At 39.8% G+C, this 13,295-nt stretch overlaps 1 protein-coding gene across 1 annotated transcript; it reads right to left on the reverse strand.

Annotated features, from left to right (window-relative positions):
• Positions 1-1,477: 1,477 nt before the first annotated feature.
• ddx21 (DEAD (Asp-Glu-Ala-Asp) box helicase 21) lies at positions 1,478-10,096 on the reverse strand. The gene is made up of 16 exons (XM_081605249.1): positions 9,851-10,096; positions 8,621-8,854; positions 8,393-8,524; positions 8,130-8,205; positions 7,638-7,816; positions 7,439-7,556; positions 7,043-7,228; positions 6,388-6,533; positions 6,129-6,278; positions 5,856-6,017; positions 4,626-4,745; positions 4,464-4,537; positions 4,162-4,321; positions 3,168-3,302; positions 2,992-3,036; positions 1,478-2,343 (listed from the first exon to the last, which is right to left on the reverse strand). Exons 1-16 carry the CDS (start codon positions 10,079-10,081, stop codon positions 2,113-2,115), a joined length of 2,379 nt encoding a protein of 792 aa, XP_081461375.1. The 5' UTR covers positions 10,082-10,096; the 3' UTR covers positions 1,478-2,112.
• Positions 10,097-13,295: the final 3,199 nt, after the last annotated feature.

Genomic DNA, 13,295 nt, shown 5'->3' on the forward strand with positions numbered 1-13,295 from the left:
GTCATTTTTGTGACGCAAACAAAAGCGTTGATTAAAAACTGCAGACGTTCCAAGATCTTCTCGGAACCCAAAAAAATCCAAAACTTAAAGCTTGAGAAACTCCTGAAGTTTGCAGATGACACCAATGTCATCGGTCAGATCCAGGACACTGGTCTGGATGCATGAGGTAGACTGCCAGGTCCACTGGTTTGGTCCAAACTGGTGCGATTGCCCTCCAATAACGCTGTGGATAACTTCCAGTTCCAGACAGCCACACAAAGACGCCCCATGAAAAAACGACCTTCATGCTCCAACTCAAGAAGTAAAGCAGGAGCTGCTGGTCATCTAGTCTGTCCTGTGCACATCCACCACTGTCGTCCAGCTGATGTCTATAGAAAACTTAAAGTCAGCCTGCAGAGAGGATCATGGAGCGGGCCGTCTTTCCATCCAGGACTTTTACAGATTTAGGGTCAGAAAAAGAGCAAATATATTCCTGGAGGCCAGAGATCTCTTAGGATCTTCATTTTTTTTATCCTTCTCCAGATTTGTGTCTGAAGACGATCTGAGGTCTATTGATAACTCCTTCAATTTCATGCTTGGTGTCTGATTTCTGACCTCTGACGTGATGCAAGCTCTGGGACATTATAGACATGGAGAAGCAGGATTCAGCTTCTATGCACCACAAATCTGAAACAAACTTCCAGAAAGCTGCAAAACCGCCGAAACACTGAGTTCCCTTAAATCTAGACTAAACCCCCCCCCCCAGTTTAGAGTTCCCTTAGAAACATAATCAATGAATCATTAATCAACAATCTGATGTGTAACGACGGCAAATAGTCGACTGTGTTGAATTTTTGTTTTTATCATGAAATACACTCTGAAATGCCTTGTTGCTGAAATGTGCTATACAAATAAAATTTGATTTGATAGACCAACAAAATTTTCCACAGAAGGAAAATCCGTTGTAGAAAAATCTCAAGAATCAGTGGAAACAATTTTCAGCTTCATAGGAAATGATGTGAATACTTGCGTAAATGTGATTTCTAGTTTTAATAAAAATTGAATAAAAATAAAAACTTTTCACATCGTCTTAACAGGATTCTTCTCTGTGGAAATTAGGGCAAAAAAATTAATAATTTGGAATTAAGGTGTAACATGGGAAACAGTGACATGCTGTGAATTCTTTCTGAATCCTTATTCTTGTAGTTCAAGAATTATAGGATTATAACTGAAGATCAAAACTAAACAGGTTTAGATTATGCGTAATGCTGATATGAATAACAGAAAATTCCTGTATGTTATTCCCGTATCAGTTTAGAGTGCGTCTCAGTTAGGTTTATTATTCCGACCAACATTATCCCAACACATCGTACCACAGTATAAAATTGCAACATCGTAATAAAACTGATTCATTCATGCACTTTGACCATGTGTGTCTTGTATACATTAGGAGTGAAAGGTCTGATTTTTCCACACCTTTAAGAAGAACAAACATCAGCCAAGTTGACCTTTTTTTAATTCATTCAAATGAATGGAAGCAGAACAGGTATTAAACAGAGGCAATTGCAAAGCAATCATTCAACAGATGTATTTGAGGTTTCAGCCGATTGTAATGCAGCAATCCGACGGTAAATATGTTATAAAAACATTATGCAACATGTTTACCTACTGATGGCCGAGTCATCTCTACATAGACGGAGGTCAAAGACTGATTACTGCTCCTGCTGTTCCCCAAAGATCCAGGATAAGACGGCGACACTTCCAGTAAGAGTGACGCTCCAGGACAGGAAACTATTTTTAAATACTTTGTTTATAAATCGAAATATTGGAAAACCAACACATCCGTTGCTAATGGTGTTTGAGCTGTGCTTTTGCTCAACTCTTCCAAATAGCAATATTGGTTTTATATGAAGCCATAAAGGACCATCTGTATTTTTTTCTAAGAATTCATTATTTTAGATGATAAATTCAACTTTTGTATTACTTTTGAACAAAGGGGAGTAATTCATGCTTATGTGGCATGTGAATCTAATATTTTACATCAGAAATATATTCACCGGCTCTGTCGGTCTCTTAATGATGGCTAATAAAGTCCACCAACAGCAAAGCTGACAACATCAATCAGTTGATGGTTCAGTAATCAAACGCATGGTTGAAGGTCCGTTTGTGTCCTCCTCGGTTGTTGTAGCCTCCGCCTCCGCCGCTCCGGAAGCCGCCGTTACGTCCTCCGTTTCCACCGAAGCCGCGCCCCCTCCCGCCTCTAAACCCGCCTCTATCTCCACGGTTGGGGAACTGCTTCTCCTCTAACTCCGGGAGCTCTGTGGCTACAGTCAGCTGCCAGCGGCGACCGTCTTTCCAATTATCCTGACGAAGCGAAACAAGTGATGACGGTTTTATTTCAACTACAGAAACTGGCCTAAAAGTGTCAAAACATTTGTTTCACTATAACCCTTTCATGCATAGGGGTCACTACAGTGGACAGCTGTCTAAAAGACATTTTCTTGAGCTTCTTGTTGATTTTTATGTTATAAATGCACAGATCACTGAAGTGGACACTAACGTATCATAATATACACCATCAACTACTGGCCATCAGCTGCAAATGCAATATGTTTTGTTAAATCCAATATGGCTGACAGAAAAAACAGAATGCCGACCGACCCGGTCCCTCCTTCTACTGCAGGCGACTATTTCAGGTAAAAAAAATATATATATTGTGACATCAGATAACCAATAATAATCAATAACAATAATCAATTCTACTGATGCATTTCTCAAATAACAACTTTGTATTTGGAGAAAATTGCGATTGATCACCTAAAAAAACCAAACTTTTTTCTTACCTTTTTTTATGCCTTAAGAAAAAATTTTCAAAAATTGGAAGAAAAAAAAATCCTGACACAAAAGATCATAATTCATGCATGAAAGGGTTAAATAAAAGAAAAATCAATTTCTGAATTTATTTCAGAAAGAATTCTGGCGTTGAACACTAGAGGGTGCTGGTGTTCTTACCTGAATCTCTTTGACTTTATTGGCTGGGACATCGAAACAAACTCCCTATTACAAACAAACAGACACAAAATAAATAAAAATAGTGAGCAGTTTTGTCCAGTGATAAAAGATCATATCTGTGTTTTACATTTCTGGTCCCGACCAACTCCAGAAGTGAGACGTCTGAATGGATTTACCGTTTTGCCTTTGAGGAAGGTCATTCTGTGAATGTGGTTTTCAAAGTCCTCTCCCAGCTGCTCTTTAATGGTTCTCCAGGCATAACCCAGATTATGTATCTCCTGGGAGCACTGCAGCTGCATCGTGGTGTAGCCCTGCAAAAACACACAAAATATCACACAATAACTACAGCATGCATTTCAAAATGGAAGAAAATGACTCATTTTGTGCATCAGGAAGAAGTAGGGCTGGGCGACAAATCGATTTTATCAACCAAATTTTGAGTTTAATGTATGAAAAATCTGGATCTTCTTTCTCACCAGTGAGCTCCTTGTATTTCCAGAGTTGTGTCAGCACGCCCTCTTGCTTGACAAGCGTGTGTTACAGCTTCTAATTATTTGGACTTTGAATTCAACAGAACATTAGGGCCAAGCCATTTTGTTTTATTACAAGAATAAAGTTGTAATATGAGAATAAATGAGTACATAAAAAATGTTATGAGAAACGCTGAGCGTCTTGTGAAGTAACACTCAAATATAAGTAAATATTTCATCTATTAACACATAAACATTAAATTATCAGTAGCAGGACTTTGAAACAATTGAGAAAACGACTGAGTCCATGTCAAAGGTCATATATCAGTAACTCTTGAAGCTCTTCTCAGTTAAACAACTCTCTTCCTCTTGCTTTTAAGACGATCTGGTGAAATTGAATCTTTATTCTTCTAATTTTATGACTATTTTCTTATAATTCAATAAAACTCTTGTGATTTTTTTTTAGAAAGGAAGAAAAAAATGATTAAAATCAGAAATTGGATCTGGTATGAAAACAAAAATCTTTTATTTTTAAGCCTCGTCGCCCAACCCCAGCAAGAAGAGCAGCACCAATGAAACAAGAGAAAACACCCGGGGTTATATATACAAAGGTCAGGTTTTGGATCTGATGCAGTTTAACCAACTGCAGTCACTCTGAAAGGTTTGAAATAAAGAGTTTCTGAGGGCAAACGAAACTCACAGCGTCAGAGTTGAGCAAAGATCTCTGCTCCAGACTCGTGGCTCCGGAAATGTGAGCCAGAGCAGCAGCGAGTGCATCCACCGCTCCCTTCTCTTTGATCAGCTTCTCTGCAGATTCCCTGAAATATTCAACAGCTGTGGCTGGAACAGAGTCCAAAAACCTGCAAACAAGAATGGAAAAGGATTTTATGAAGACCGTTAAAATCCCGACAAAATCTTGTAACCGACCAGCTGAATGACTTCATAAACGTTCAATATTACAATAGCTTTATGAATGACAGCAGCAGAGTCTCCCATACATACCTGGTGGCGTCTTTGCTGGATGATTTGATGATGTCATTGGCAGTTGGAACACCGACTCGCCTGAAAGTGATTCCCTAAAATGAAATCAAACAAAAAGCACTTAGTATCAACTTAAACAAGTAAAATAGCCAGAATCTAACCAAGTTGGTGAAAGACGCCTACGGCTTTGTTCTCTACGTAGCGCAACTGGTCCTCTTCCTTCCTCTGGTAGAAGCAGATGCAGACGCCAGTCCTGCCTGCTCGTCCTGTTCGCCCTGAACGATGGATGTAGGACTCGACATCCTGATGACAACGTAGAAAATTGCTTATTCATGCCAAGATGTTATTGATTTATATCAAGTTTTTCTCATTTAAAAACTAAATGACTTTGTTTTCAATATTCATTGCTACGGCTCTCCAACTCTAGACCTCCAGAGTAACTTCTGGATGCACCTCTGTTACAACACACCTGACTCATTACTAGGAATCTGTCAAACATAACAAAAAGGTGAAGAGGTAATGAATCAATTGCATTCAGGTGTGCTGGAGCAGCGATGCATCTTAGGTCTGTGGCTCTCAGGCCTGGAGTTGGTGACTCCTGGAGCAACAGCTTCTAGAAAAGGTCAAGCATGATTCTGCAGTGTGCCTGAAGTAACGTAAAAAGATGCACCTTTATTGTAAAATAAAAATAATTAAAATTACATTCTTATGAATAAAATAGTAAGTTACAGGCCTAAGAAAAGTATAAAATTGCTGCAATAAGTTGCTAAAATTATATGTCGCAATACACGTGATCACTAATAATATCTGACAGAATATTCACTGAACTCCAATTCAAAACCGCACAGCATTCTGGGAGATGTAGGCAGAGGAAAGGCTTTAGCCACTCAGCCTCTCACACCCAGCTAAGCCAGGTTGGTAGCATTAACTAATTCACTCGCTCTTTGGTTACCTAGCAACAACCTTCTGGGTAAAAAGAAGTTTCAAGTCCATCCCCCCACCCCCCAAGTTTGGTTGCCTAGCAAGAACCTGTTAGCAGCAGGCTAACAGGTTGTTTAAAAGTAAAAATTAAATGGTGGAAAAATAAAAAACATGTGCGTGGAGTTAAAACTGTGGCTAAAACAGGAAAGGTCACAGCATCATTTTGGAAGTATTTCAGTTATTTAAAATCAAAACTAATATTTTATTAACCCTTTGGGATTAATTTTGAATGTGAATAATTATCAATATTATTGATCTACTGATATGAAATGCTTGATTGATCGTGATGCGTTTTTCAGCCATTTCGTCCAGCCCCAGTTATGATAATAGATTTTATCAGTGCTGCGTTTTTTTTTCTTGAAATCTGATAATGGCTTGTTTCACACCAGAGCCGATTTTGGTTGAGCAGAGTGAGTTTCTGTGTGAGCCAACCTTCGGCGGAGAACACTGGACCACCAAGTCGACCTCTGGGATGTCTAATCCACGGGCGGCGACGTTTGTGGCAACAAGGACCTCAAAGACACCATTCCTGAAACCTTTCAGAGTCGTCTCTCTCTGTTTCTGTGGAATATCCCCATGGAGGGACTGGGAACTCTGAAAGCACCAAATAAGAAAGGAAAAACTTAACAGCTCAGCAAATGTGGCTTTATATTCAAGAACTGGTTTTGTGTAAGGTTATTATGAGATGCAAATTGCTATGGTTACCTGTTTGATGGATGCATTCATGGCCAGTTCATTGGCTTCCTTCTTAGTCTCGCAGAAGACGATTGTTCTGCCATGGCTGCCGCTGTACACCTGGACTACATCTCCAATCACTGCAGCCCGCTGGGACCAGTGGCACGTGATGGCCAGGTGCTACAGAGGGAAGGACAGGAGGATGCAACAAGTGAACAAAAGAGAACAAAACCCAGAAAGGGTCACGTTTGTTCTCAGAATGCAGCGTTTTTATTTCCCTCACACTTACCTCAACAGTTGTTGCTGCTTTTTGTGTTTTCTTGCCGATCAAGTCGATGTGCTTGCACCCTGGCCTCATGTATTTCTTGGCCACATCATACACCCAAGGAGGGCAGGTTGCAGAAAACAGAAGAGTCTGCGGGTTGGTGTCGCTGTCTGCAGGGGGAACACACACACAAGTAGGCTTCAGTCATTTTAAAAACGCTGCTCCTGATTTTTAGATCCACTTTCACATGAATGCGAACAAATCCAACACATCATATTCATAAGCATAACACCCAAATGTTTACTTATTGCTGTATGGTAGGTGTAGGAGTCATCAGCTCCCCAAAAACAACATCTGAGCTTTTCTGCTCCATTTAACGAATCACTCTCAAAATGTTTTATACTACATAAACATCAACAAACAGCACAGACTTTAATTTTATTTTCATCAATGGATGATAGTTTTGTAATTGCTTCATTGTATGTTGGACTCAAACTATTCATCTTAAGACACTTTTTTTAAATATATTATAGTACTTAGGATGTAAAAATACAATAAACCTAAGTCGGAATAGACAAGCAGGATTTCAAAGAAAATTGGAAACCTCTACTACCCTGATAAATCCATTTACTGCAGCTCTACTTAAATTTCTCTCACACAACTCTTGATATTGACTTACCTTTCTTATAGGAAGTACCCAAAATCTCTTCAACTTGTTCTGCAAACCCCATGTCCAACATTTGGTCCACTTCGTCCAGAACGACGTGTTTCAGTTTGGTGAGGTTGAGTTTGTTGTTCTCGAGGTGATCTTTAATGCGACCGGGCGTTCCCACCAAAATATCAATTCCGTTACGAATAGCCTCAACTGCACAAAGATTTTAAACAGTAAGTATTAATTCAGACAAAAGTATAACTATTAAGAGGCGGCAGGCCACATTTCTAAGACTATTTCAATTTGAATCACGTTTAAAAACTATATATTGAACAAGAGCTTGCTGGGTTTTTTTTCTCTATTTTTGCTCATTTTTTTTACAACAACCTTCAGTAAACTGTTAATACTGAGACATGGACATACTCTGTGGGTTATATGAGCTGCCTCCATAGAAACAGGCAATGGACAGTCTTTTGGCGATGTCTTTGAAGTCCTTGGAGACCTGGATAGCTAATTCTCTGGTAGGAGCCAAGACTAGCACCTATTAACAAATAAAAAAATCAAGTTTTAGACTAATATTGAGAGAAACTGAAGAAGAAATGTGTAAGTGTCTGGTGAGTACCTTGGGAGGCCGGCCTCTTGTCATCTCCACTGAATCGTTCTGGAGCTTTTCTACCAGCGGTATGGCGAAGGAGAAGGTCTTTCCTGTGCCAGTACGGGCTTGAGCGATTACATCCTCTCCATCATATACGGCATTAAATGACTTTACTTGGATGTCAAACAAGTAGGAGACTCCCCGAGCTGAGAAGACGACAGAGAAGAGAGAGATGCATAAGAGGCAAAAGACAAACAACGTTAACCTCGGACTGCAAACTTATGAGTAACATCTGGCTGAAAGTAGACACACAACAGTCTACAGTTGTGTGTGAATGTCATCAAGATCACATATTAAGTTTTTAATGTTCATAAGTCCTCATTAAGTTGATGAGTCCTCTACACAAACCATACAATCACCAGATAAATGCAGCTTCATGCCAGCTATGTAAAAGGAATTCTTTTTTTTTACCAGTTTTAAAATGTAAACATCTAGACTATAAAAACAGAGATTGCTTACCTTTCAGTTTATCAATGGTGACTTTGGAAATTCTGAAGTTGGAGAAAGCTCCTTCTCTCTGCTCAGGTGTCTGCTCCTAAAAATGTAAAAAACATTCAGTCCCAATGTTTTCTTTTGTTCTTTGCAGCAAATTTTAAGCATCTTCACGCCAGCATAGACAGCAAACATGGTGTCACCGTAATCATTTGCTGCAAAACTATATCGCAACAACCCTTTACATACACGTTTAACATCTTAACACTTAAGGATTTTTCAAATCTTACATTTTCGCTGTCGCTGGCCAACTCATCGCTCGACTGGGCTGGGGTCTGACTGGGAGTTTGAACTGGTGTGTTTGGGGTGGAATGTCCATTGGTTGCTGCCTCAGTGGTTGCTTTCTTTTGCTTCTGGCTCTTCTATTTGCCCAAAAACAGCATTAAAAGTGTTACACATGGAAGAAAGACACTGAAAAAATTACATGCAATATGCATGTACAACAGTACAGCACTAACCTCTGATGCTTCCTTTTTCTTCTTCTTTATTTTTTTTGGCGACTCCACATCACCGCCGTTATCGTTCAGGTCAGCGGCCTCGTTGATGTGGCCGTTCGCTTGGTCCGCTGCCAGCTTGTCCTTCTTCTTTTTCTTCTTTGGTGCTGGAGGTTCACAGTCTGGGTCCTCCTCCTGCTCCTCAGACTGCTGTTGTTTCTTCTTCAGCTTCTTACCTTCCTTTGTCTTGTTCTTCACCTACAAGGAAAGAAAAATATTTACCCTAACCAAATATTCATTGTTCAAGTAATCATTAGCAACATTGTTAAACTAATTTTAACAGTAACAAATACATTTTGCATTAGGTATATCATTTGTAAATAATGTTACTCCATGATTTTTTAAAGAAATACTTCATACATAATGCATGCACCTAATATTATTCACCAATAAATAACATGAAGCAGAGAGCATCTCTTCAGGGGGCAGATTTCACCATGCATTGGTCAATGTTACAGCTTTTCACAGGGCAGAATGTAAACAGAGGGACACTACTCACAGTGTAACAACTGGATGTTCGAAATGAGGAAGGAAAATGTATAAAATTAAATTATACTCCAGTATCTGACAATCAAAACTGCCCTCATCTCAATGTTGATAGATCTGTTGTAGTCATTAGGCCTTGTGCTTGTTTTTGTACATTCAACAGTTTTTCTAACACGTCAACAGGCTCATTATTAAGTTGTGGGCTGCAATATATTATTTTTTCACATTCAAACATATAGACGGTAAAACAAAACATTGTAAATATTCTTTTCAACAAATATAAATATATGATCTATGAAAAAGCCAGGCACTCCTAAGCTAAATATTGTTTCGGTCAAATATCTTTAAATTTCCTTTAAATTTCCTAGATTTCTATAACTACACTATCAAAAATATAACCAAATTCACAGTTAATGCATGCACTCCAATCACTCAGAGTAGTTTTTAATGCCAGGTGTGAATTGTTACCTTTTACACCAGTATGCATGTTGATAAAAGGTAAAGCTGGTCAAATTGAGAAAATTAACCAAGTCAATGTTAATATTTCAACTGTAACTTGTCTGTTTCGAGTTCCCCTTTGTTACAGATTTATTATTGTTGCCACCGTTAGACGTTAGCTACTAGCAAGAACAGCCGCATGTTGTCAAACATGGAGGAGCCGCGGCAGAAACTTCAGCCCTTTAACTCGACGTGGATCGTCAAACTCACCTTGAAGGTTTCAGCTTCCGCGACGGTGTCCATATCTTTCTCGGTGGTTTCTTCTTCAGTTTCAAAGATGATTTTTGACGGCATTTCTCTTCCCTGTTGGAGACCCTCGACGTGGACACAGGCTAACCTAGAGCACGCGGATGGAAAGGACCGGAAGAGGCGGAGCGAAGAAACGTGATCGCAGCTGACGAGTGGAACGTTCACGGAATGTTCGTTAATGGCGACTGCCATGTTTACTGAACATGCAGCAAAAGCGTTTAAATACAAATTCTGAGAAGTTTGTTACTTCCAGTCAGCTACATCTCTCAGTTAGCAAATTAGAGAATCCAACTGGTTCGCTGGCTTGCAACTGGGAGACAGTATATTTCGGTGTGAACCATGGAAGTACCAACCTCGGAGTTGATGAGAACGCATCATTAGATCGTTCACCAATGAGTACCAATGCGTCACTAACATTCCGCCATCTTGGGGGAGGTGCATACTTTTGTAAACATAAGTTAATGTTTGTGTTAAAGACTGAATATTGTCACATTTGACATGAGTTCATTATCCTCTACGTTGTATCATTTGTTGTAATAAACTTTAAACTGTAAAGTAAAAACTAACAAGAGTATTGTGTGCACGTTTTAGAACTTAACTGAATAAGTCTAAAATGTGATCGTGAATTTTTTCGACACCTGTTAAAACAAACTGCACTCAGCACTGATTTTTTTAACGTATTTTATTTTTGTCCACTAGAGGGTGGTAAAACCTAAATTGCAGTTTCTATTGGTTGCTTTAATGTAGTTGTCAACTCATACTCAATATTTTCCTAGACAGCAGCACTCGTCGTCAAAGTGATACATTTTGTTTGTAAAAGCTCTAACCGTGCCAAAACTTTATAATGTGAAACACAAGCAAATGTAGCCTTGAAACAGCACAACTTGCAACCAAATATGAATTCATCCAGTCAATAATTACATAATGAACAACAAAATATAACACTTGCTTGTCAGGGATTTTCAAATTGTGAGGGGTATCCACCCTCAGAGAGAAAATAGACAACTGATCCCTTGATGATCTATTCATGAATCCAGTCATTATAAAGATTAAAGATTACACTCCTACTCTTTTGAGTTGATTTGTCCCCAAGCAAAACCTCGTCACACCTCCTTTCAACAGGACAGACACCCTAAAGATCCATCCGAAGCTACAAAGAAATAGTTTACAGCTCAGCATAATTATGAATTTAAAATTAATTTAATTCAATACAATCCATTCAAGACAGGGCTGCACAGTGGCGCAGTTGGTAGAGCTGTTGCCTTGCAGCAAGAAGGTTCTGGGTTTGATTCCCGGCCCAGGTCTTTCTGCATGGAGTTTGCATGTTCTCCCTGTGCATGCGTGGGTTTTCTCCGGGTACTCCGGTTTCCTCCCACAGTCTAAAAACATGACTGTCAGGTTAATTGGCCTCTCCAAATTGTCCCTAGGTGTGAGTGTGTGTGTGCATGGTTGTGTGTCCTGTGTGTCTCTGTGTTGCCCTGCGACAGACTGGCGACTTGTCCAGGGTGTACCCCGCCTCTCGCCTGGCACGCCAGCTGGAGATGGGCACCAGCAACCCTCCCGACCCCACCGAGGGACAAGGGTGCAAGAAAATGGATGGATGGATGGATGGATTCAAGACAGATAGCCTGAGGCTGCAGCCCTTCACCCTGAAGGGGACGACACCCTGTTTAATGTATTTATTTATTGATGCATGAGTATACCATATTTTTATACATGTTTAACTGATGTTGTAGGGTTTATCTGCATTAGCAAAGCATAGCACCAGATGATCATTTACAGAAAACACAGTGGCAGTGGCGTCTTCAGATCAAGCCCATGAAAATTTCAACTTGACAGCAAATTCAAAAGTGTTAAATGTTTTGGTGTTGGTAGACTTCCTGCAAAAGCAGAGTTAATTTTACTCTAATAGAGTCACCTTCTGTTTATGTAAGTCTGGGGTGTATATTAAAATCCAGTGTTAAAACAAAGTGTTTCCGTATTAAATCTAGAAACTGATCAAAGACTTTATGGTTGTTTTTGGTGAGGTATCTTTAAGCTGATGTACCTGAAAAACATTTCACTATTGACAAGTTTACTTTACATAGTCACTAAAAGTAAAATAAGAATGAAAATAAAGCTTCTTAATGTTGTTGTGACAGATAACATTATCTGTCACATTATCTGGAGGCGGTGTTGGTGTTCCCGCTAAATCCTGAATATACCCAATTTGGGTTGTCTTGGAGTTTTTATCGCAACCTGTGGAGTTTTTCATGTCTGGGAATGAGAATACAACCTGCTGAATGTGACAGGTAGCAAATCAAAAAGTGTTTTTACACGTGTTTGGTTATTCTAAATTCCCGCTATGTTGGGGGTTTTACTGGATTATCTTCTGGAATCGGGATGTTCGTGACTGGAATCGGTTCGTGTTGCTCCTGCCTTGGACACACAAACCGATCGAACCTGTTGGACTTTTATCAGCTCTGTGGTCACAGAGGTTTGGAGAATCGGCTGACAATTCTTAAATCTTTCCGTCTAAACCAGACTTAAGACTCACAAGCTCTACTCATCTGTTCTCGACCACTGCCCAAACGCCGACTCTGGTCGCTATGGTAACGTTTACATACCCCTTCAAAATAAGATACAAATGTGCCACGAAAACAAACATTTTACTTTCGTAAAAATTGTAACTCACAATACTGACTAACGGGAGCCCTGAGCTTGTTTCTCTGCAACGAGACAGTCCCATCTGGGAGTGATGATGGGAGACAATAACACCTGAAGTGTTACTTATATCCACAGCCTACTCGGTCTCTAAGTGGCGAAGCAGCTTGAAGCTTCATTGCCTCATTAGCAGCCGGTCGCCGCATGTTACGCAGAGCTGCTTGTAATGTGGGACTCACCTACCGGTCCGGGATAAATCCATTCTCCGGTCTCTTCTCTGGGCCTTTTCCCCTTCGCAAATAAACTTTCCAAAGGTATTTGATCTGTTTCATACTCATTTTGCTTGTGGGCTCAGTGTTGGCGCACAAGTAACCGAGAGAATCCGGTTAAAGGATTTTCAAAATAAAAGATCCTCCAGACTCAAATAATACATAAAACGGAAATATTTCACTATTTCTTGCGCGGCCCGGTACCAATTGGTCCACGGACTTGTACCGGTCCACGGACCGGGGGTTGGGGACCACTGGTCTAGCACATTTCTGCATCATAAAGCCTCATAAAGTCACCAATTTCAAAACAAACAGTAAACATTACATTTTGTCAAATCCCCTCATTGAGCATCAGAGAAGTGCAGTAATGCCCACATCACCTTGTGCTTTTAAATGGCAGTTTTGATATTAATAACACAATACCAAGAGTTCAGTAGGTTTTTCTAACCTCAAGCTGTTCTTACTAATTACAAATCACCACAACATGCGTCACG

The sequence above is a fragment of the Poecilia reticulata genome, chromosome 3 (assembly GCF_904066995.2).
Source record: "Poecilia reticulata chromosome 3, P_reticulata-male-v2, whole genome shotgun sequence".
Classification (NCBI taxonomy): Eukaryota; Metazoa; Chordata; class Actinopteri; order Cyprinodontiformes; family Poeciliidae; genus Poecilia; species Poecilia reticulata.

Coding starts and splice junctions, on each gene's coding strand:
- ddx21 (XM_081605249.1), bottom strand. CDS start 10,081: ATGGCAGTCGCCATTAACGAACATTCCGTGAACGTTCCACTCGTCAGC. Junction 8,206..8,392: donor TGGCCAGCGACAGCGAAAAT/GTAAGATTTGAA, acceptor TTACATTTTTAG/GAGCAGACACCTGAGCAGAG. Junction 4,746..5,855: donor TCCAGTGTTCTCCGCCGAAG/GTTGGCTCACAC, acceptor CGTTGTCATCAG/GATGTCGAGTCCTACATCCA.